The 24,636-nt window shown below is 43.7% G+C and overlaps 1 protein-coding gene across 3 annotated transcripts in view; it reads left to right on the top strand.

The window, feature by feature from the left end:
- The window catches only part of LOC140455184 (nuclear factor 7, brain-like), a 41,800-nt gene extending 18,878 nt beyond the window's left edge, over positions 1 to 22,922 (top strand). For 2 of the 3 annotated variants that reach the window (XM_072549890.1, XM_072549889.1), the window contains exons 2-7: positions 5,505 to 6,811; positions 6,901 to 6,996; positions 7,088 to 7,321; positions 8,802 to 8,824; positions 8,917 to 9,020; positions 22,211 to 22,922. In XM_072549890.1, coding sequence (XP_072405991.1) covers positions 6,401 to 6,811; positions 6,901 to 6,996; positions 7,088 to 7,321; positions 8,802 to 8,824; positions 8,917 to 9,020; positions 22,211 to 22,737 — 1,395 coding nt within the window. In that variant the 5' untranslated portion in view covers positions 5,505 to 6,400 and the 3' untranslated portion in view covers positions 22,738 to 22,922. The remainder of the gene's footprint in view (positions 1 to 5,504; positions 6,812 to 6,900; positions 6,997 to 7,087; positions 7,322 to 8,801; positions 8,825 to 8,916; positions 9,021 to 22,210) is intronic. The other variant, XM_072549891.1, reaches the window with a different exon arrangement.
- The last annotated feature ends 1,714 nt before the right edge of the window (positions 22,923 to 24,636 follow it).

Genomic DNA, 24,636 nt, shown 5'->3' with positions numbered 1-24,636 from the left:
GTGTGGTGTGGCAGAGAGTCCGGGCGTGCATAAAGGATCTCACAGGCAGAGCCCTTCTCACCACCAGCCAAGCCATGTCCTGGTGCTTGTTGGAAAGTTCTGGCAATGAGGCATTCTGCCAAATGACTTTGACAGTCTGCCCAGGGAACTGCTCGACAGGATCCGCCCTCTCCTTTTCCCGAACGGTCTCAAGGATACTTTGTGCTGACCACTTGCTGATGGACTTGTGGTTAAAGGTGCTTTTCTTCATAAATTTCTCCACGAAGAACAGGTGATATGGAATGGTCCAACTGAGTTGAAGAAGTAACAAAGAAGATTGATGAGGGCAGAGCTGTAGATGTGATCTATTTGGACTTCAGTAAGGTGTTCAACAAGGTTCCCCATGGGAGACTGATTAGCAAGGTTAGATCTCAAGGAATACAGGGAGAACTAGCCATTTGAATACAGAACTGGCTCAAAGGTAGAAGACAGAGAGTGGTGGTGGAGGGTTGTTTTTCAGACTGGAGGCCTGTGACCAGTAGAGTGCCACAAGGATCGGTGCTGGGCCCTCTACTTTTCGACATTTACATAAATGATTTAGATGCGAGTATAAGAGGTATAGTTAGTAAGTTTGCAGATGACGCCAAAATTGGAGGTGTAGTGGACAGCAAAGAGGGCTACCTCAGATTAGAACAGGACCTGGGCCAGATGTGCCAATGGGCTGAGAAGTGGCAGATGGAGTTTAATTCAGATAAATGTGCGGTGCTGCATTTTGGGAAAGCAAATCTTAGCAGGACTTATATACTTAATGTTAAGGTCCTAGGGAGTGTTGCTGAACAAAGAGACCTTGGAGTGCAGCTTCATAGCTCCTTGAAAGTGGAGTCGCAGGCAGATAGGATAGTGAAGAAGGCATTTGGTATGCTTTCGTTTATTGGTCAGAGTATTGAGTACAGGAGTTGGGAGGTCATGTTGTGGCTGTACAGGACATTGGTTAGGCCACTGTTGGAACTTTGTGAGCAATTCTGTTCTCCTTCCTATCGGAAAGATGATGTGAAACTTGAAAGGGTTCAGAAAAGATTTACAAGAATATTGCCAGGGTTGGAGGATCTGAGCTACAGGGAGAGGCTGAACAGGATGGGGCTGTTTTCCCTAGAGTGTCGGAGGTTGAGGGGTGACCTTCTAGAGGTTTACAAAATTATGAGGGGCATGGATAGGATAAATAGACAAAATCTTTTCCCTGGAGTGGGGGAGTCCAGTCTAGAGGGCATAGGTTTAGGTGAGAGGGGAAAGATATAAAAGAGACCTAAGGGGCAACTTTTTCATGCAAAGGGTGGTACGTGTATGGAATGAGCTGCCAGAGGATGTGGTGGAGGCTGGTACAATTGCAACATTTAAGAGGCATTTGGATGGGTATATGAATAGGAAGGGTTTGGAGGGATATGGGCTGGGTGCTGGCAGGTGGGACTAGATTGGGTTGGGATATCTGGTCGGCATGGACGGGTTGGACCGAAAAGTTTGTTTCCATGCTGTATATCTCTATGCTCTAACTTCTTGGAGCGTTCCGCAGCAAAGAGGCCAGGCCCATCTTTCGCAGCACTCTGCACAGGTGGGACCTCAGTACGTAGTGAAACCTGGTGTTTCCGTACTGGGGATTCACGTGCAGCTTGATGCAGCCACACACAAAGCTGGCCATCAGGGTGAGGGTTACATTGGGTGTGTTTTTTCTCCAGATGCCCAGATCTTTATACATCGAGTCTATTCGGACCTGGTCCATCTTTGATCTCCGCATAAAATGGAAGATGGCCCGGGTGACTGCGACAGCACAGGTTCTGGGAGTAGGCCAGGTCTGTGCTACATATAGCAATGCTGACAGTGCCTCATACCTGATGACCAGGTTTTTTTCCCTTGTTGGAGAGCGACCGTGGCTTCCATCTGCCCAGTTTCTGCCTCACTTTTCTGATATGCTCTTCCCAAGACTTGGCGCAGCCCCCAGTCCCTCTGAACCAAATACCCAGCACCTTCAGGTGGTCAGTCCTAATGGTGAAGGGGTTGGAGCATTGGTCAGCCCAGTTCCCCAAGAGCATAGCCTCCCTCTTGCCTCAATTTACCTTGGCCCCGAGGCCCTTTCGAACTGGTCACATAAGCACACGAGTCTGTGCATGGACAGAGGATCCGAGCAGAAAACGGCGGCGTCATCCATGTACAGGGAGGCCTTAACCTGTAGGCCCCCGCTGCCAGGAATTGTCACCCCTCTCAGGCTCGCATCCTTCCTGATGGACTTGGCAAATGGCTCTATGCAGCACACAAACAAGGCAGGAGAGAGAGGGCAGCTCTGCCTGACTCCAGATCTGACTGGGAAGCTATCTGATTCCCACCCATTGACTGAGACTGCACTGACAATATTGGTGTAGAGCAGTCTGATCCAGTTGCAGATTCCCTCCCCAAAGCCCCTTTTGGAGAGAGCATCTCTCATATGCGTATGTGATATCCTGTCAAAGGCTTTCTCCTGGTCCAGGCTGATGAGGCAGGTGTCCAACCCCCTGTCCTGCACGTAGGTGATCGTATCCCTGAGGAGTGCGAGACTCTCAACAATGTTCCTGCCCAGTACAGCACAGGTTTGGTCAGGGTGGATCACCGATCCCAGAGCAGACCTGATCCAGTTGTCGATGACAAGACTTTGTAATCCGCAATCAATCGTGAGATTGGTGTCAATTTCTGATTTCCTCCCTCTCCCCTTCCATTGTTACACTGTAATCTTGTCACTGAACTGTACCAAGGCACCTTTGTACCTAAAATGGTGCTATCAGTGATGATTTTTAAACTTTTCACTGTACTCGTTTGAGTACATGTAATAATAAAACTAATTCAGTTCAACATGCAAACTTCTTCCAGTCACGCAAAGCTGGAATCAAACCTGGGTCCCTGACATTGTAATGCAGCAATGCTTATCACTGAGTCACTCGGTAATGGGACTCACTGGGGAATTGTTCCTCCAGGAAATTATGACATTTGAACCAACCAAATACAACAGCGGAAAAGAGAACACCAATACTCATCAATCACCATCTCTGACTCTAAACCCAACCTGGAATTTGAGAGCTAACCCTGAAAAGAGCCCCTAATTTGTTATGAACCAGACCAAAGCCCCCTCAAAACATCTCAAGAAGATAGTCTACGCCCTAACATTTTCTTATTTTAAAGGTAAGTGTATAGCAGTGCTTTCTGGATGCAATTTGATTAGTCAAAACCAACTTTATTCTTACACTAAAGTTAACATACAGACAAAATAAAAGAATTGGCTTAACTTAACTCAATCAAAACACTTACCAAAATCATGTTTATAATAACTATTACTAATTGATTGTTCAACGTAACAGGATACTATAAACATCCTTGGCAAAGACAAATTCAGGAGAACTCAGAAACACAATCCAAGCAGTATGACAGAACATCAGGTTTTGTAGAGAGAGAGAGAGCTGTGTCTTCATCCAAAATACTATCTTCAACTGAAAAGCAAAACCTGCAAAGCCCTGGATCTGTGTGTTTTTAGCCCCTTCTGCTCATGTTTCTTTAGTCTGCGTAAAAAGAAAACAAAGCTATCTCTACTGCTGAGCAGACAGTTTGATTCTTAAGCTTACAAGATTTGTTTTCAAAAGAAGCATAACAGAACAAAACCTTCTTGAAGACATATTTTGTCACAGTCGTTTTCACCTGATTTTCCCAAAAGGAAACTCTGCCATCAAGTGAAATATATTGATTCCCCCCTTTTCTTCTTGCCCTCCAGGATCACACATCAGTTCCCAGTTCATGAGGCATCATGCAAAAACTGACCCAGATAACAGCATCCCTCTCAGACCCAGCCTTCTTTGCACATATAACTTTGTATTCCTCACTCTGTTCAATCACCCCATGATCTTTGCATCTTTATATGGCACGATATGCATGTACTGTGTTTAATCAAAAGTTTTACACTGTACTTAGGTACATCACAATAAATAAATCAGATCAAAATGATTGAAAGTGACTGATGTCTGGGAATGAGCTGAATTGCATTAGTCCTGTTTGATTTTGAATGATGTATTTCCTGTTGTGTAGCTCCATTTGTTCACTGCACATTCAGTTCCAGGTCATCCACCCTCCTTTACTGTTTCCTTTAGACTTACACTGGGTTTCCATTTCACTTTTGACAGCTCCTCCCTGCCAGATGAAATGAGTTGAATGTTGCCAGGTTCCATTCAGCTACCCCATTAAAGGAAAACCATATTGTCATCACACACAGTCTGGGTGATCTGAGGAATGGCCTCTCTCCAAGCTGTAGGAATGTTTCTCGAGGACTGCTCCTAAGACACATCCAGCAGCTGCCAGGAAGATGTTGAACAAAGCTCAGCCACAGAGCCAGTCACCCCCAGCACGGTCACTGGGAGACAGTTCCTTGGGAAGGAAACCATAGTAATCTGTTTTTCTATTCAATCTCAATACCTCAAAACCAGAGGAAGTGGTGGAGGCTGGTACAATTACAGCATTTAAAAGGCATCTGAATGGGTATATGCATAGGAAGTGTTTAGAGGGATATGGGCCAAGTGCTGGCAAATGGGACTAGATTAGTTTAGGAAAACTAGTCAGCATGGACAAATTGGAATGATTAGTCTGCTTCTGTGCTGTACATCTCTTTGATTCTATTATTCTCTCCGTCTCAAGATCAGGAAAAGGTTGTGTCATATCTGGTCAGTTTGTTGCAGGAATGGTGAGCTGCTTCTGAAGCAATGCATAAAGTGAGTTGATATTCTGACAAACTCATGGACAAGTGAAAAGAATCTTCTTTTCAGAAGGGGGTGAACTGGGATGTGGAATTTGCCTTCCAGCTCTGAGAACTGGATTGAATCTCACTCCTGGTGAATGGGAGATACACATTTTCTGGTTTCAAGGTGATGGGACTCCGATGAGGAGGATTAGTTTTGTGGCTGGAGCACAGCCAGCTCCCATCATGGACTCTTGATTTGCTGAAAGGTTTCTCATGGGCCTGTTCAGTGGAAGGAGAGTCAATAGTATCCACAGCGAGTCAATAGGATCCACAGCACTAACCTCTTGGGAACTGAGCCCATGTCTGGGAAAAGCTGCTGTGCTGAATGGAGGGATTGAGACTGGGCTATCCTGGACTCTGAGATTTGATATTGGCTCGATGGTAAATTGAGGGGCAACACGGTGGTTCAGTGGTTGCCTCACAGTGCCAGGGATCGAGGTTCGATTCCCACCTTGGGTGACTCTCTGCGTGGAGTTTGCACCTCCTCCCTCTGTCTGCATGGGTTTCCTCCGGCTGCTCCAGTTTCCTCTCACAATCCAAAGATGTGCAGGTTAGGTGAATTGGCCATGCTAAATTGTCCATAGTGCTAGGTGTATTAATCAGGGGTAAATATAGGGTAGGGGAATGAGCCCAGGTTACTCTTCGGAGGGTTGGTGTGGACTTGTTGGGCCGAAGGGCCAGTTTCCATAGTGTAGGCATTCTAATCAATCAAATCTAATCCTAGGTGATCACTGATATATAAGTCCTTGCTGCTGAAACTGGATCCTCTTTCAGCCAGAGAATACAATTAAATGGCGAGGTGAGAATGCGGTGCCCACTGAAGTGAAGAAGACTGGGTCTGATGGAGAACTCATGTCCCCCGAGGCCGTCCCTCTGCCCCCTCTCTGAGAGACGGACATACAATCTGAGGGAGAATTGCTGTTGTGGGTGGAGTTTGATTGGGGTTGAATGTTCTTGGATGGGCGCTATTCCCTGGACTGTCCGCTGTATTTAGTGGAAATCAGCAGCGAGCCTGGAGAAATGGTGGAAAGGGCACCAGCAGGATTCCCGCTGGTCTCCCGCCCAAGATGCAGCAAATTCTGAGCCCACGCTTTTGGAAGGATGTCAAGGCCGAACGGTTGGTGCAAGGGAGATTTCCCAGAATGGGACCAGGGATGAGGCTCTTCAGTTCTGTGCAGTGACTCCCAAAGTGAGGATTGAGAGGATCCTGGTGGATTGTAAGGGAGTGGTGAGGAGGCGCTGGACAATATGTTTCAGCTTGTGTTTCCCCCAGAGTCAAACACAACTTGGCCATCCGTGCCTGGGCTGCATTGAGACTGAAGGATATGAAGGAGAGCAGCAGGCTGCCAGTCACTCCCAGGACAACATCCCCGCCCCCAAACTAACCCACGTTCCCCCTCATCTCCCGTCTTCAGTGCCGCTGCTCTCACGCTGTTTATTCCTCATTCTGCTCTGGGAGTTGTCTCCGCCTCTCAGAGTGGGCGGGATAGAAACAAGAATTCACCAATGTTATTTTGCAGTGAACGCCCTGAGGGAGTGACTGAGTTGAAAGTGTTCAGCAGCGTGGGAACACTGAAAGTGAAAGCGGTTTGAATCAGCCAGTGCTGAGTGAGGGTGAAGATGGCTTTCAGGCAGCAAGTCCACAGTTTGACCGAGGATGTAACCTGTCCCATTTGTCTGGATTTCTTCACCGACCCGGTTATACTGGAGTGTGAACACAACTTCTGCCGCTCCTGTATCACCCAGAGTTGGGAAAAGCAGGAGAGAAACTCCTGCCCGGAATGTAGACAGGAAATTCCGGACAGAAACCTCAGAGGAAACCGGGCCTTAGCGAATCTGACCGAGAAAGCTCGAACATTAAGTCTGAATCCAGAAGAGAAGGAAAGTAAACACCACTGTGAGGAACATCAGGAAGAACTGAAGCTGTTTTGTGAAACTGACAAGAAATTGGTCTGTGTGATTTGTGTAGTTTCACCGGAACACAAATCTCACAACTTCCTGCCGATTAAAGACGCTGTTGGAATCTACAAGGTAAAAGGAAAGATATTTCACCCCTGATTATTTCATCACATTTTCATGGTCTCACACTTTTATTTTCTGACTTTCTCTCCCAATCCTAGGATCAGGTGAAATCTTCCTTGGATTCTCTGACAGGGAAGAAATGGGCGACTCTAAAAATGCAGCAGGAGCAGAAACAGAAGATTTCCCAAATTCAGGTAAAATCTCCCTGAGCTCAGCTTCAGCATTTGATTGGGTCATTTATTGTCTTTTTGCAGAAACATATTGTGTTAATATTTCTCCTGATAGGAAGAATCCAGCCGTGTGCAGACCGACATCAAATCCGAGTTTGTTAAAATGCACCAGATGCTGACTGAGAAAGAGCAGAGTTTACTCCGAGATATCCGGGAACAAGAGGAAAACATTCTCAAAACAATGGAGCAAAAACTTTATGTAATTCAAAAGCATTTAAATTCTCTTCAGCAGAAACTCTCAAAGCTGGAAAAACAGTTGGAACAAAAGGATGGAGTGATATTTCTGAAGGTGAGAGATGAAATTTCAGTTTAGTTCAGTGAAAGTGTGAATATGAACTGTCCCAATATGATGTAGACATCCATCCTCCTTCATTCCCCCTGTCACTATCTCCCTCTGCTCCTTTCTCCCTCATGGGTTTCTCTACTTTCCTGTTCAGTATATTTTCCTCAAATTACAGTGTGAGACAGTGGATTGCACATTCTCATCACTTTTTGATAATTGCCTTTTTCCTGAACTCCCCATTTTATTTATGTGTAACTGGATGATGTTCACAGACTCATTTTTAGATTCCTTGGAAGGACATTGGTGAGTCCTTTTCTGGAATACTGTGTCCAGTTCTGGTCAGCAAGTTTTTGGAAACATTTTATTAAACTGGAGAGGGTCCAGAAGAGATTTACCATGCCGTTGCCGGGTATGGAAGCTTTGAGTTATAAAGGAAGGTTGGATAGGCTCGGACATTTGCCACGGGACCGTGGGAAGTTGAGAGACAGCCCGATAGAAGCTTATAAAATACTGAGATGTACAGAGTTAATGAAAGTTTTCTTTTCCCTAGGATGGGGAATATGAAGGCTGGGGGCACATTTTTTAAGGTGAGAGGAGAGAGATGTAGGAAAGACGAGAGGCAATTTGCTACATAGGGGGTGCGGAATGAACCTCCCGAAGAAGTATTGGATGTTGGTCCAATGACAATGTCAAAAAACAATGACTAAGAAAGGTTTAGAGGGATATGGGCCAGGAGCAGGCAGGTGGGACTAATTTAGTTTGACAATAGACAATAGGTGCAGGAGTAGGCCATTCTGCCCTTCGAGCCTGCATCACCATTCATTATGATCATGGCTGATCATTCTCAATCAGTATCTTGTTCCTGCCTTATCTCCATAACCCTTGATTCCACTATCCTTGAGAGCTCTATCCAGCCCTTTCTGAAACGAATCCAGAGATTGGGCCTCCACTGCCTTCTGGGGCAGAGCATTCCACACACCCACCACTCTCTGGGTGCAGAAGTTTCTCCTCATCTCTGTCCTAAATGGCCTACCCCTTATTTTTAAGCTGTGTCTTCTGGTTTGGGGCTCACCCATCAGCAGAAACATGTTTCCTGCCTCCAGAGTGTCCAATCCTTTATGTTCGGTATGGACTGGTTGGATAAAAGGGTCTGTTTCCGTGCTGGATGACTCTGTGACTCAAAACCATCTTCATCTTCATTGAATCTATCAGTTTACCCTCTTACTTAAGAATAAACATCTTAGCAGATATTTCCCCCAGTAAAATGTATTCATGTTTCCTTCAATCTTTTGCAGTAGCTGAGACATTTTTTATTGTAGCAACAGGTCTTTGAGGTCCTTTGTGTCACATCCTCTTTCTATTCCATGTCTACAACAATCAGAATTGGCAATTCTCAGCAGCTTGTAACAATGTGAGTGTAATTGCTGCTTTCTGGATGTAGACAGTCAGTCTCTGTCAACTCAGATTGATGTTTTGTTTATTTCAGGAGGAAGCATCTCAGAAAAGAAGGTAGGACATGCACTTTACTGAAACTCAGTGCAAGTTCGTGGATTTACTCTGTTTATGGTGAATTTATAATTAATCAATGTTTAATATTTTAGGATTAGTGACATGACTCACGAGCTGTCAATTACAGATGGTATTCTGTCCACTGAAAAATTTGAAAACCTTTTCCCGTTTGCTGTGTGGAATACCACTAAACCTGGTAACGTTCAGTTAAGTTCCTTTTTCCTGATTTATATTTTATAATTTGAGCTGGTGTGTATGCATTATCAAAGATGGTAGAATGAACCACTTAGCTATCAAGAAAACTGGTTAAGAGTGGCTGTGATTGTCCTTGACAATGACACAGCATTTGACTTGGTGTAGCATAAAGGAGCCCTCGCAAAATTGGAGTCAATAGGAATCGGGGGAAACTTTCCACTGGTTAGTCAAACCGAGCACAAAGGAAGATGGTTGTAATTGTTTAAGCTCAATGATCTCAGCTCCAGGTCATTTCTGTAGGAGTTTGTCAGAGTAGTATTTTTGGCCGAAAGTGGGTGATAGGGGTACGTACTGATGATTGTGCAATATTCAGCACCATTTACAACTCATCAGATATTGAAACATTGTGCGTATAGTTTCAGCAACTATCATCATCCTGGAAGTTACCATTGACCAGAAACTGAACTCACCAGCCAGAGGCACTTTACAGCTACAAGAGGCTGAATGGTCTGCAGCCAGTAACTTACCCCATGATTCCCCTATGCTTATTCCTCATTTACAAAATGCAAATCAGAAGACTCTCCACTTGCCTGCATGAGTGCAGCCCCAACAATACTCAAATACAATCCAGGACAAGACAGACTGCTTCAATGGTACCCCATCTTTCAACTCTGAATTTCACTGCCTGCACCAGCCAACACACAGTTATAGAAATGTGTACCATTTACAAAAAAAACAGAAACTCACCAAGGCTCCTTTGGCAACAACTTCCAAATCTGCAAGCTGAAACATCTAAAAGGGCAGGGATAGCAGATAGATATAAACACCACCACCTGCACATTGTTCTTTAAGCCATATACCATGCTGAATTGGGTCAAATGTTTGGAAATCATCCTCACCTCTCTCTTAAATGTGTAACTCCTTATTCTAAGATTATGCTCTTGATTCTCTCACAATGGGAAACAATCTTTCCACATCTAATTTGTTGGGTTCTTCAAGAATCCTAATGAAGGGCTTATGTTTGAAACATCGCTTCTCCTGCTCCTTGGATGCTGCCTGACCTGCTCTGCTTTTCCAGCACCACACTCTCGACTTTGATCTCCAGCATCTGCAGTCCTCACTTTCTCCTCTTCAAGAATCTTTCATGGTTCAATAATATCACGTCGAATTCTTCGATATTCCAACAAGTATCAGCAGAATCTACACAACCATACCTCATAACATAGTCTGTCCATCCCTGAAACAACCCTAGTGAACCTTCTCTGGACTGCCTCTAATGCCACTGTATCTTTCTCTTGATAAGGCATCAAAACTGTTCACAGTATTCCACCTGTGGTCTGAGTAGTGCCTTGTGCAATTTCAGCAAAAGCTTCCCACTTCTCCATTTCATTCCCTTTGAAATAAAGGCCAACATTCCATTGGCCTTCCCTGTAACCCTCTGAACCTGGATGCTATTTTATTGTGATTCATGGATGAAGACTCCCAAATCCCTGAGTTCCATAGCTTCCTGCAGCCTTTCTCCATTTAAATCATATCCAGATACTCTATCCTTCCTGCCAAATTCCAACACCTCAAATTCCTACATTAACCTGTCAAGACTTTGCCAACATATTTAACCTGATATATCCCTCTGCAGATTCTTTATGTCATCCCCTACTACCCATCCATTTTCTGCAAACTTGGAATTCACTTTCCTCAACTGAGTCATTCAGATATTTTGTGAATAATTGTGGCCCAACTCTGATTCGTTTGGGCTCACTAATAGTTATTGCAGTCCTGAAAACGTCCATTCATCACAATTCACAGTATTTTATTATTTAGATAATTATCTCTCCATTTTAATAAACTACCTCCAGCCCCACAAGCTGTTATCGTCTTCAATAGCTTAATGTGTGGCACATCGCCAAATGCCTTCAGAAAATCCAAACATATTCCATCCTCCGTTTTCCCTTCATCTATTCTTCTTATTATCTTTTCAAAGATTTTAAGTAAATTTGTCAGACATGATTTCTCCTTCCTGACTCTTCTTTGTAATAATAAACATTGTGCTATTGCATCCCTTGTAATGGATTTGAATGTTTTCTCAAGAACTGACATTAACCGAATTATCTGAGATTTCCTGTCTTCTTTTTTCTTAAGCGTATTCTTATTGAAAAAATATATTCTTTAATATTACAAACATCACAAAACAATACAATTCAAAACAGTACAAAAAAACAAGAAAATAAAACCCTAACCCACCCTCATGTACACAATGTATAAACATATATAGAAAAATAAAGAATATAAAAATAACCCAAACTAGATATTTAACTAAATAAATAAATAATCAACAACATACTAATAAATAGTAATAACCCAAATCATCCAGACAAGACACTCATACGTTCACAGTTCCTCCTGTCTGGATATTGGACTTGTAAAACACAATCGTTATGGTTACATAAAAGCCCTTATTAGTGTGGCAGATAAATCTGCGTCCAGGTATTCCAAAAAGGGCTGCCATGTCTTATAAAAATTGTCAGCTTTGTGGTGTACCCTACTTGTGAGAAATTCCAAGGGAATATGTTCCATAACAATCTTCCGCTAACCTGACAGGCCCGGGAGACATTTGGATACCCAACCTAGCAAGATCTTCTTTCTTGTGCAGAAAGTGAGGATATTGAAAACTTTTTTCTTCTGCGCGTCTGCAGGGAACACAGTGGTCAGGCCCAGAAGTAGAGAGATAGGGTCCTTCTCCACCCTTAGTTGCAAAATCTTCTCCGTTGCACACGCCACAGCACTCCAATATGTTTGAAGCCTACCACAAGATCAGAGACAATGGGTAACAGTGCCCGTACAGACCTTGCACTTGGGACTTGTTGCAGATTCCCCAGGTTTAAATTTTGACAATTGGTCTGGAGCCAAGTGGATCCTATGGAGAATCTTCAACTAAGAAGCATGGGTCCTCTTGCAAATTGATATCTTTCTTGCATTTTCCCAAATATCTTTCCAGGCCTCTGAGGAAACTTCAACACCTAGTTCTCTCTTCCACCCCCCAAATTAAAGTGCATTCTTAGCACTGAGCATCCCCCTCTCCATGTCATATTTGTAGTCAAAAGTGTAGTCTTTTTTTGAATAAAATCCCTAACTTAAAAAAATTGAAAAAGAGGTCTCTATTAGATAGCTCGTATTTCTGTACTATCTGATCAAAGGACATCATTGTGTCTCCCTCAAATAAATTGCCCATGCAAGACACACTCCTAGCTGCCCAACATTTAAATCCTGAATCTATCATCCCTGGTTGAAAACCCAGCATATCCACTAAAGGTCTAAAGGAAGATGTTTTGTCAATATTGCCTTCCTTCTGCTGAATTGCTCTCCATGCTTTAACAGTATTGATGACTATTGGGTTATGGCAGTATTCCCTGTCTGTCCTCATTTTGTCCAAGAACAGCAAGCTAGTAAGGGGGAACCTTGCCTGGGAGGCTTTGATATCTAACCATATTGAAAGAGGATCCCCACAAACCCAATCACGTCGGATAAAAGCAAGCTTAATTGGTAATTTTCAATGTCCGGAAGGTCCATGCCCCCAATCTGTGAGGCAGTTGCAGTTTAGATAATTTCATGAGGGGTTGCGTATGATGCCAAATAAAGGAGCTGAACCAGCCATTCAGTTTCCTGAATGTTTGCTTATTGAAAATCAGGGGGAAGAATTTGTACAGGGTGTAGCAAACGGGGAGAGAATATTCATCTTAGTAAGTGGTATCCGACCCAGCCACGAGACTGGAGGTGCTTCCCATCTTTGAAGATCTTGTTTAATTTTTTCAAATAATTGAACAAAATTGGCTTTGAACAACCAATCCAGACTGGAGTAATGAATATGCCCAAATACACAAAACCCCCCATTTGACCATCAAAATGGGAATCGATATTCACCCTCAAGACCTAGCTCCTTTGTAAGACCTCCGATTTTGCAAAATTCATCTTATACTGTGAAAAAGTGCCAAACACGCAGATGCATTGTATCAGGTGAGCCTGAAACTGCTGGATTTGACGAAAAAGTTAGGATATTATCTGCATAAAATGAAATTTATGTAATTTTGACCCCACTTCTGGAGCTGATATGTTGGGATCCCCACAAATGATCTCCGCCAATGGTTCAATCATCAGTCCCTGTATTGACTGTTGTTGACATACCTGAATTACATTAAGCAACCTCCTAACATTGTTGGAGGATCTGTGGTCCTTTATGAAGCCTGTCTGATACTCTTTAATTATAGATGATAACACAGTCTCTAGCCCTAATGCGAGATTCTTAGAGAGGATTTTAAAGTCCACATTTAAGAATGAAATGGGCCTGTATGAAACACAGTCTTCCGTGACCTTCCCTTTTTTAAGAATAAGCAAAATATTGGCCTCTCTCACAGATGGCGGGAGACAATCATGACTATGAATCATCAAGCATATTGAGCATCGGGCCTGACAGTATGCTTATACATTCCTTATAGAATTCGCTGGGAAGTCCCTCAGGACCGGATGCCTTTCCACTCGGAAACTGCATCACAGCTTCCTGCACTTCTTGCTCTGATAAGGGAGCATTGGGAAAGGATTCTTGTTCAGGCATCATGCCCGAGAGCTTCAGATCCTTAAAAAATGATTCCATTTTGACCTGCCCCTCCTCACAACCCTCAGATTGGCATAACTTAGAGTAAAATCTCTGGAAAGCCAAATTAATCTTCTTAGAGTCACAGACCCTTCACTCATCGCTGTAATGGCTTGTGGAGCACTCCTTTTCCCAGAAAGACATGCTAAGTATTTGCCTGGCCTGTCACAATGCTCATATAATCTTTGCTTTGCAAACGCAAGCTCCTTCTTTGCTGTCTGCGTGAGCACGGAATTCAATGCAGACGGCAGCACCGTAATCCTCTGTAGTTTGACCAAAGAGGGTCTGTCAAAGTAAGTTTACTTGGCTTCTTCAACTGTGCTTCATGGAGACGTTGCCTTCTGCTGCTTCCTACTGGCGGAATAGAAAAATAACAAACCCCCTAGCATAGGCTTTGGCAATTTCCCAAAGGATGGATAGACTACCAACTGAGTGTAAGGTAATGTCTAGGAACATCTGGAATTCCCTAGGGAAATACTTCACGAACTTATTATCCTTGGGGATAAAGGGATCCATTTGTCAGTGCCTTGAACACACTGTAACATCCTTAATCCTAACCAACGGGTATACTGGAGCATGATCAGAGATGGTAATATTACCAATCACACAAGATGCCACCAAGTCCAGGGTTGCCACAGGGGTCAGCATAAAATCAATCCTGGTGTGACATCTATGCGGATTGGAGAAAAATGTAAAGTCCCTGCCTGAAGGGTGGAGACGCCTCCAGGTGTCCACCAACCCTAACTCCCCACATAGATCCACTAACTGTTTAGCTTGTACAGAGGGTATCGAGGGACATTTGGGCAACATTTCTACTGTGGGATCCATGAGACAGTTAAAATCTCCCCCTATGATAATGTGCTGGGACTCGAGACTTATCAGTTTAGAAAACGTGAAGATCTCAACCCCCCGGGAAGGACCTCTCGGTTCCGAGATCATCAAATAAACAACAGAAGTATGGTCTGCTTCGGTAAGATTTCACACTTTATTTAATATTGGCCGGGCACAGATTTGTCCAGCAACACAGAAGTTAAAAGCTTCTGTGTACCTTGGAGAAACTGCGCAATTCATTTAGAACAAAGGCAATTTTTATATGTTTCTTAAGAAATAGTACAGCCTTAATTGTAAAATATAACCAAAGTATAATAAAATGACATAATGGACAGCAGGTTAACCCAGTAATATTTCCTGGAAAATAAAATTGTTTTTCTTCACATCTCTCTGCACCTGCTTTTCAAGGTTAACTAGGATCGTTAGTGATACCATATCTAGATTAGTTAATTCCATGCTGTGGAGGCTCCATTTTCTGCTTTATCTTTTAATTCAGTTCGCTCAGCAAAGCAGAAATGCAACTTTTAGCAGAGTGAGAAGCCATTTTAAACACAGTGTAAATTTGCAGCCTGAAGCCATTTTGTTATGTTACTTTGTATTGGGAAGCCATTTTGTGGTTAATAAAACCATGCATAAAATGGTTGCTCCTGATAGCAGCCTAAATCCAGCTTTTAGATCCTCAAACGCATCTCCCAAAAATTTAAGGGGATGAGCTGGAGGACAATAAACATTTAAAACACCATATTCTTCCCCATTTATCAAAGCTTAAGAATTGCAAACCTCCCGTGTGTGTCTTTAATACGCTAATAACTTAAAAGGGAGATTTGTTCCTAACCAATATAGCCGCTCCCCTATTTCTGTTATTAAATGATGAAAAATAAACTTGGTCAAAGACATTCTGCTGTAATTTCTCATGTTCCCTGTCATCCAAGTGTGGCTCCTTTAACAAAGCAATATTCACCTTCTCCTTTCTAAGACTCATGAGTACCTTCTTCCTCTTAATTGGTGAGTGACTTCCCTTGATATTCCAGGTACCCCATTTAATCAAGTCATTAGCCATAACTTTCTGCAGTAACTTTTAAATTCCAGAGAGGAGGAACACAAACACAAATCGCTGAGCCTTAATGTTACATGATCTACCAAACATAAAAATGACACAAACTAAGACCACTACATTTACCAAACTACAAAAGTATTAAAAATTAAAAACAACCAAAACCAAAGAACAAACCAACATATAAAGCGCCAATGGCACTGAATAGGGAAACTCACCCCCTGCCCAGAGGGGGCAACTACCCATCCCAAACTGCCCATAAGTAGGCATCTAACCATCCCACCCATCTTCACTTCTCCCAGCTAGAGCCGCATTACGAACATAAGCAAGAAAGAAAGTAAACACACCAAAGAATACCAATATGAATAAAAAAGACATTTTTAAAGAAAAAAAGGGATAAATATCCCACCTGTTCTTTGGTATATCTTAACTTAGAAATTAAAAATATACATCGCAACCACCGCCAAACATAGTTTAAACCAAATTATCATCAATCAAAAAAAAATAGAAAAATAAAGCTTCAACTGGACTTCCTGTGTTTCTTTTACAAGACGACAAAGACATAACCAAACAACACTACTATTTATACATGCTAAAATTGTTCAGATTAGGTTAATTTATCCACAAAGTCTCTTGCCTTCTCCAACATGTCAAAGAGATGTACGGATCCATCTAAGATGACCCAAAGCACTGCCGGGTACCTCAGAGAGTACTGAATCCCAAGCTCCCTCAGTCGTCTCTTGACACCATCATAAGATTTTCTTTTCTGGAACACCGCCGCTGAGAAGTCCTGGAAAAACATGATCTTAGAGCCCTCATAAATTATGGCCTTTGGATCCTTCCCCTGGACTCTGGAAGCTTCCATGATTCTCCCCTTATCCTGATAGTGATGGAACTGCACCAGGAGAGGACGAGGATGTTGACCCAGACCCGATCTCTGCTCTGTGATGCGTTGAGGCCTCTCGATCTTCGATGCTGTCATGCCAGCCTCTAAGTTGAGGTTCAGCAGCAAGTCCTCAGTAAATTCCACAGGCCACTCACTTTCCTTACTCCCAGGCAGACCGATGATCCGAATGTCTTTTCTCCTGCTCCTGTTCTCAAGATCATCTACTTGGTGGTGAAAATCACGGACCTGCATCTCCAGGGCTTGGATCCTATCCTTGGATGAACTGGCATCAGCTTCCACCACTGTGACCCTGTGCTCCACCTCATCCATCCTCTTTTTCAGGTCTCCCAGCTGCTGCTCATGCTTCTGCAGCATGAGAGAGTTTGGAGCCAGCTCCTATTCTATCTGTTTCCCCAAGATCTTGGGAAATTTCGTGAGCTCATTCACCAGGTCCTGGAAAGTGATAGAATCCGAAGATCTTGCAGACCGAGCCGAAGGCCCAGCCTCGGACACTCCTTCCTTTTTGGCATCTCTGGACGGCAGATAAGTTAACTTTTAAAAGTTTCATGGGACTCCACGATCTTTCTGGAGTCCCAGGATATCATGATGGTCTGGATTGAGCGGGTTGAAAGTTTGTCCTGCTTGTGCTGTGATGTGGGACTCTGCAATGCGATCTTCCAAGATCGCCGCCATCTTGGATTGCCCCCACCTGTCTTACTTCCTTTGCATTTCAGATAAAGCTGTCATATTGTCAGTTTTCCAATACTCTGGGATTTTCCAGAATGTAAGGATTCCTGGAAACTGCCTCTGCATCAACCATCTGTGTAGCTATTTCCATTAATATCTGGGATGCATCCCATCAGGTCCAGGGGGATCTCTTGGTCTTCATCCCTATTGTTTTCCCTGCTTTTCTTGTCTCAGAATAGTCACTAAGGTTATCTCCACTCCTCCTTTTGCTCCTTGAATATTTAATAGTTTTTGGAATCCGATTTGTAGCTTTGTCTGTGAAGGCTGATGCAATGTATTAATTGAGCTCATTTTCCATTTCCTGATTCTGAATTATAATTTCCTCAGCCCCACTCTCTCAGGAATCAAAAACAGAAAGTGGTGGAGAAACTGAGCAGAGTTCCTATCTTGGGTCCAGTGTCCCTTGCTCAGAACTGACAGCAGCTGGGAAATGGTGGTATTTTCTCTGATGGTCGGGATAGGTTGTGGCTCATGGAAAGGGGAACAAGTGAGTCAAATTGATGGAAATGGTACACAGAGAGAGAGAGAGAGAAAGGAGAAACAGACGACGGGATTCCTGAAGCTAAGCCGAGAGGGAGATAAAGGCTGAATGGGTGCTAAAGGGAAATATGAATCATTGAAAGTGGATTGGCTTTGTTGGGAACAACTGCTATGGAGCAGACCAAACCCTCTCCAATATTTTAAGAAGGTAGTCCAGACCCTAATGTTTTCTTAATTAAAGGTAAGGCGTTGTATTCCGGATGCAATTCGATTGTCATACTACCAGGCTTGGAACAAAACACACTTTATTCATACACTATAATTAAAATACAGGCAAAAGCTAAATGAAAGAGAACAATTGGCCTCACTGTAACTCTTGAGTACTTAACAAAATCACGTATATATAATTAACTTTTCCACTATTAACTACTACTATTTAACTGTTCTAATACAGTAACATCCCATAAACACACCCTTAGTAAAGGCAAATTCAGTAAGACAGATTGTCTCACATGTAATTCTAGCAGCAGGAAGAGAACCCCAGCTTTTTGCTGTAATGAAGAGAAGAATAAGAGCTTTCACATCTAGCTTCAAGACCCCAGCAACTGGTGAAAGCTAAAACTGAAAATCTTGGTTAACCTCACCCATTCAGGCTGCTTCTATTGTTCTAATGATAAGTAAAAGATTCAAGGCCTCACAAGCTGTTTACTTTATAGGCTTAGGAGGCTGCTCAGAACCTATGTCAAAACCTTTCTTCATAGAAATAAACCAAAACAAAATACACCTCTTAAAGCCATTGTATCATTACAACAACCAATATAGAACAGGACCTCGTGGTGTGGGGGTGGGGAACAAACATGGAGGAAGGTATTCATGCTCTGAAATTGTTGACTCATTGCTGAGCCCTGTGGGCTGTAAGATACTGAGGGGGAAGATGAGGTGTTGTTCCACCAGCTTGTGACTGGCATCACTGGAGCACTGCAGCACGCCTGAGACTGAAATGTTGACACGGAAGCAGAGAGTGAAGTGGCAAGTAACTGGAAACACAGGGTCATTTTTACTGACAGAGCAGAATGTTCAGCAAAGCAGTCAACCCCCGTCTGCGTTTCATCTCCCAAATGTAAAGGAGACTGCATTGTGAGCTGTGAATACAATAGACTGGATTCAGTGAAGTGAAAGTGAGTCACTGCTTCACGTGGAAGGTGTGTCTTTGACTTTGGATAGTGAGGATGGAGGAAGGAAACGGGCAATTTTTCCACCTCCTGTGGGAGCAATCCATTTTCACTTGTTCCCATTTCCCGTTTGTATCCCCCTCATGGATTATCCTTTTGTCTGCTTCCCCATCTTTTCTCACTCTCTCTCTCCATCTATTTGATTCAATTCTTTCCACACACACATACCCAGTCCCAAATACACAGAAACACCCATCACACACAAATCACCCCCTACACACACACACACACACACACACACACACACACACACACACACACACATTCTGTAACAAAGTTCTTCACCACACACCCCTTCCTCTCACATATCTACACCACAGACACCTCACCCACACACATTCCCCAACAAACGCAGTGACGCATGCATCCTCACACACACATCCATGTATCTGGATTTAAAAACGGCCGTGAATTCTTTCTAGGGAATTATTTAAGCTTTATATCACAGAACGTTCTTCAGTTTATTTACTTTTTCAGTTTCCAGGGTAAAAGGGAGTTTGTGTGTGTGTGAAAGTAAGATCTTATTTTTAACACACGGGTAGGTGATAAACCCAAAAGCTGACAACTTAAAACAATGTTAAAAAGTGTTCTGCTGGATGTGTTGGTGCCTGATGAAGGATTTGTGCCCAAAATATCGATTCTCCTGCTCCTCGGATGCTGCCTGACCTGCTGTGCTTTTCCAGCACCACACTTCTCAACTCTGACTCTCCAGCACCTGCAGTCCTCACTTTCTCCAACTTAAAACAATGTCCGTGTGAAAATCCCATGTGAACATTGTACATCAGAAACAGGAGCAGGAGTGACCCCTAGAGCTTTCTCTGTCATTCATAAAGATGGTGGCTGATCTGATTGTGACCATAACTCCATTTTCCTGCCTGACTCCCACAATCTTCGACTCCCTCATTGACCAAAAACCTGTTTAACTCAGCTTCGAGTCTATTCAATGAACTGGCCTCTACTGCTCTCGAGGGGGGGGGGGAGAGAATTCCAAAGATTAATGATCCCAAGACACAAAATCCCTTTTCATCTCCCTGTTAATTGGCAGGGCCCTTACTTTGAAACTCTGTCCCTGGTTCCATGTTCCCCCACGATGGGAAACAGCCTCTCAATGTCTGCTCTGTCAACACCATCATCATCTTATACATATTAATAAGAACCTCTCATTCCTCTAAACTCCAATGAGTACAGTCACAGCCTGAAACCTTTCATCACAAGGGAACTGCTTCATCCCAGAAACCAATCGAGTGAGCATTCTCTGACCTGTCTCCACTGTTTCAATAAAGCACTTTCCCAATGGCCCTGACTTCAGTCTACCCAGTACCAGCTGAATTGCTTTCCATGGCATTGGATTTTAGGAGATTTAATTGGTATTTTGAGATCAGATTCAGCATTTCCAGTTTCAATATTGTGAAAACACATTTCACTCCACCATGATATTGGAAAATAATGAATGATAGTGAGAGTCAGACAAACAGGAGCCTGTTTGCGAGTTTTGAGAAGATTTGTAGCTCAGGTTGAGGTTTTGGATGTAGGTTTGCTCACTGAGTTGGAAGGTTCATTTTCGTTACCCTACTAGGTAACATCTTCAGTAGGCCTCAGGTGAAGCACTGCTGAAAATTCCTGCTTTCCATTTATATGTTTCTTTGGGTTGGTGATGTGATTCCCTGTGGTGAAGTCACTTCCTGTTTCTTTTCTCAGGGGGTGGTAGATGGGGTCGAACTTGATGTGTTTGTTGATAGAGTTCCGGTTGGAATGCCACACTTCTATGAATTCTCATGCGTGTCTCTGTTTGGCTTGTCCTAGGGTGGATGTATTGTCCCAGTCGAAGTGGTGTCCTTCCTCATCCGTATGTTAAGATACTAGTAAGAGAGTGGCTAGTTTTCTGCCTGTTTGTCCAATGTAGTCTTTGTTACAGTCCTTGCACGGTATTTTGTAAATGACATTAGTTTTGCTGGTTGTCTGGAAAGGGTCTTTCAAGTTCATTAGCTGCTGTTTTAGTGTGTTGGTGGGTTTGTGGGATACCATGATGCCAAGGGATCTGAGTAGTCTGGCAGTCATTTCTGAGATGTCTTTGATGTAGGGGAGAGTGGCTACGGTTTCTGGATGTGTTCTGTCTGCTTGTTTGGGTTTGTTACTAAGAAATCGGCAGACTGTGTTCATTGGGTACCCATTCTTTTTGAACACACAGTATAGGTGATTTTCCACTGCTCTGCGTAGTTCCTCCGTGCTGCAGTGTGTGTTGGCTCGTTGAAATTGTGGATGTTGGGATGAGCCTATTCTCACTGAGACAGCTGGAGCAATATTCCATTGGGTGTAAACTCAGAAAAAGCTTGAAAAAGGTTGGAATAACAAAGGCAGTGAAGTTAGAAATGTTTGGATATGTGATTTTGAATAAATTATTTTCCATTTTTTTACATTTGCAGCTCTCAATATCCACATTAATCCACCTCAAACTGCACTTCACAATATGGAGCTGACCCATATTCCTGTGCTCAATGCACAATGTCCCACTCCTTCACACACTCACATCTGCACCCACTCACACTCACATCCCCACTCACACACAATTACCACACATCCATCCCCCCAACACACACACATCACCCACACTCACATCCTCACCCTTATCACACATCCACCCCCCACCTATCTACCCCACCCACACTCACGTCCTCATCCACACACACACCCCACCCACACTCACATCCTCATCCACACACACACCCTACCCACACTCACATCCTCATCCACACACACACCCCATACACACTCACATCCTCATCCACACACACACCCCACCCACACTCACATCCTCATCCACATACACACCCCATACACACTCACATCCTCATCCACACACATTTACCACACATCCACCTACACACACATACATACATATCCTGTCCACACACATACATCCCCACCTCCACACATACACCCATGCATATATCCCCTCACCCAAACATCCACGTCCCCCCCACACACACATTCCCTCCCATCTCATACACACAAATTTCCCACACTCCCACACCTGCATGTCTCCCCCACAGACACACATTCCCTTCTCTCTCTCTCTCTCACACACACATAAACACACACTTGCCCCACACTCTCACACAGTGCCCCCCCATATACACGTTCTCCCCAACACACACATGCTCACTCCACATAGAAACACATACAACCCCACCCACATACTCATCTTACCTCCCCCAACCAACCTGCACACATCTTCCCCACACTCTCACATTACTCCCCACTGTAACACATGAACACACACACACTCTTGTCTCTAAACCTCTTTTTTTCCTACCAGTCTCTGTGACCGTGGATGTGGAAACAGCGAGTCCCTATTTCGAGGTGTCTGAGGATCTGATGAGGTTGAGACGGACTGGGAGCCAGAGGAGTCTCCCTTACACCAAGAAGAGATTTACATACTGGGCTTGTGCCCTGGGATCAGAGGGATTCACATCGGGGAGACATTACTGGGAGGTGGAGGTGCCGGGGGCTACGGGCTGGAGTCTAGGAGTAGCCTCAGAGTCTGTGGAGAGGAAGACATGCATCAGTCTGATCCCGGGGAATGGATTCTGGATCGTGGGGCGGGATTGGGATAATTGTTATATAAACTTGCCATCCTCTCTCTGTGCATATCAGATACTCAGGAAGGTGGGAGTTTGTCTCAGTTATGAATCTGGGACAGTTTCATTTTACGATGCGGACACCAAGTCCCATCTACGCACCTTCACTGGGAATAAATTCACTGAGAAACTTTATCCTTTCTTTGGGATTTGGAATAAAGGCCAGTTTCTGAGAATCTGTCATGAAGGGGGCGGAGCCTCGTGACCTACCTAACATTGCAACGCCATCCTGGGTCAGCGATTGGCGTCAGACACCCCCATTGACAACAGGTTGTTGTAAAATATGTTGTTGAATTTTGAGATTATATTTTGTAAAATCACAACCGAAATGTAAATACAGCATTTCCAAGTATAAATGTCAGATGGTGAAAATAAAAAAAATTCATTAAATCTCTTGTATCTCTCCTTCCTTCATTTACTCCCTGCTTCAGTCAATACTCCACAGTCCCATACTCCATCTCTTCACCTGTTTCCCAGATTTCTCTGAGTTTTCATTTCTCACTCTGCACCCGGAACATGAAATCCTGAGGGGGATATCCAAACACTGAAGCAGCATTTTCATAGCATATTCGATTGGACTCCTTGTATTTTTGGTGAGGGGAGAATAAAACCCACGCTGTCCCAGGATTTCCAGAATTCCCAGTATTTAACTCCAGCTCTCTCTCCACAGCTGTTGCCTGACTTACTGATTCTCTGATTTTATTTCAGATTTCTCGCTCGCCCCACACCAAGGGGTTTGATCGTGTGACACCGCCATCTGGTGGATTTAATCGTCACTGAATGGCATTGGGCCGCAGTCTGTCTCTTGCCAGACATTGGCGGTGCTGTACCGTGTGTTTGAAAAGATTCCAAGGATCAGCGATCAATTTGTAAATTCTCTGAAAAGTAAACGTTTCTAGGGTTCAGATGGTGTTCCTGAAGTAGTTTCCGCTGGGGATGTCCTTCCGACAACGAATATCTTTATTTATTTATCGACCGGTGATCCTGAGCTCAGTGGTGGGCAAGTTGTTGGGGGGAATCCTGAGGGACAGGATGTACATGTATTTGGAAAGGCAAGGACTAATTAGGGATAGTCAACATGGCTTTGTGCGTGGGAAATCATGTCTCATAAACTTGATTGAGTTTTTTGAAGAAGGAACAAAGAAGATTGATGAGGGCAGAGCAGTAGATGTGATTTATATGGATTCAGTTAGGCATTTGATAAGGTTTCCCATGGGAGACTGATTAGCAAGGTTAGATCTCATGGAATACAGGGAGAACTAGCCATTTGGATACAGATCTGGCTCAAAGGTAGAAGGTGGTGATGGAGGGTTATTTTTCAGACTGGAGGCCTGTGACCAGTGGAGTGCCACAAGGATCGGTGCTGGGCCCTCTACTTTTTGTCATTTACATAAATGATTTGGATACGAGCATAAGAGGTACAGTTAGTAAGTTTGCAGATTACACCAAAATTGGAGGTGTAGTGGATAGTGAAGAGGGTTACCTCAGATTACAACAGGATCTGGACCAGATGGGCCAATGGGCTGAGAAGTGGCAGATGGAGTTTAATTCAGATAAATGCGAAGTGCTGCATTTTGGGAAAGCAAATATTAGCGGGACATATTCACTTAATAGTAAGATCCTGGGGAGTATTGCTGAACAAAGAGCAGCATGGTGGTTCAGTGGTTAGCACTTGTGACTCACAGAGCCAGGGACCCGGGTTCAGGCCTTGCCTCAGGCGACTGTCTGTGTGGAGTTTGAACATTCTCCCCGTGCCTGCGTGGGTTTCCTTCGGGTGCTCTGGCTTCCTCCCACAGTCCAAAAATGTGCAGTTTAGGTGAATTGGCCATGCTAAATTGCCCGTAGTGTTAGGGGTAGGGGAATGGGTCTGGGTGGGTTGCTCTTTGGAGGGTCGGTGTGGACTTGTTGGGCCGAAGGGCCTGTTTCCACACTGTAAGTAATCTAATCTAATCTAAAGAGTCCTTGGAGTGCAGGTTCATAACTCCTTGAAAGTGGAGTCGCAGGTAGATAGGATAGTGAAGAAGGCCTTTTGTATGCCTTCCTTTATTGGTCAGAGTATTGAATACAGGAGTTAGGAGGTCATGTTGCGGCTGTACAGGACATT

Source organism: Chiloscyllium punctatum, chromosome 30 (genome assembly GCF_047496795.1).
Source record: "Chiloscyllium punctatum isolate Juve2018m chromosome 30, sChiPun1.3, whole genome shotgun sequence".
NCBI lineage: Eukaryota > Metazoa > Chordata > Chondrichthyes > Orectolobiformes > Hemiscylliidae > Chiloscyllium > Chiloscyllium punctatum.
Note: the sequence above shows the minus strand (reverse complement) of the source record. Positions and strands in the feature narration are given on the sequence as shown.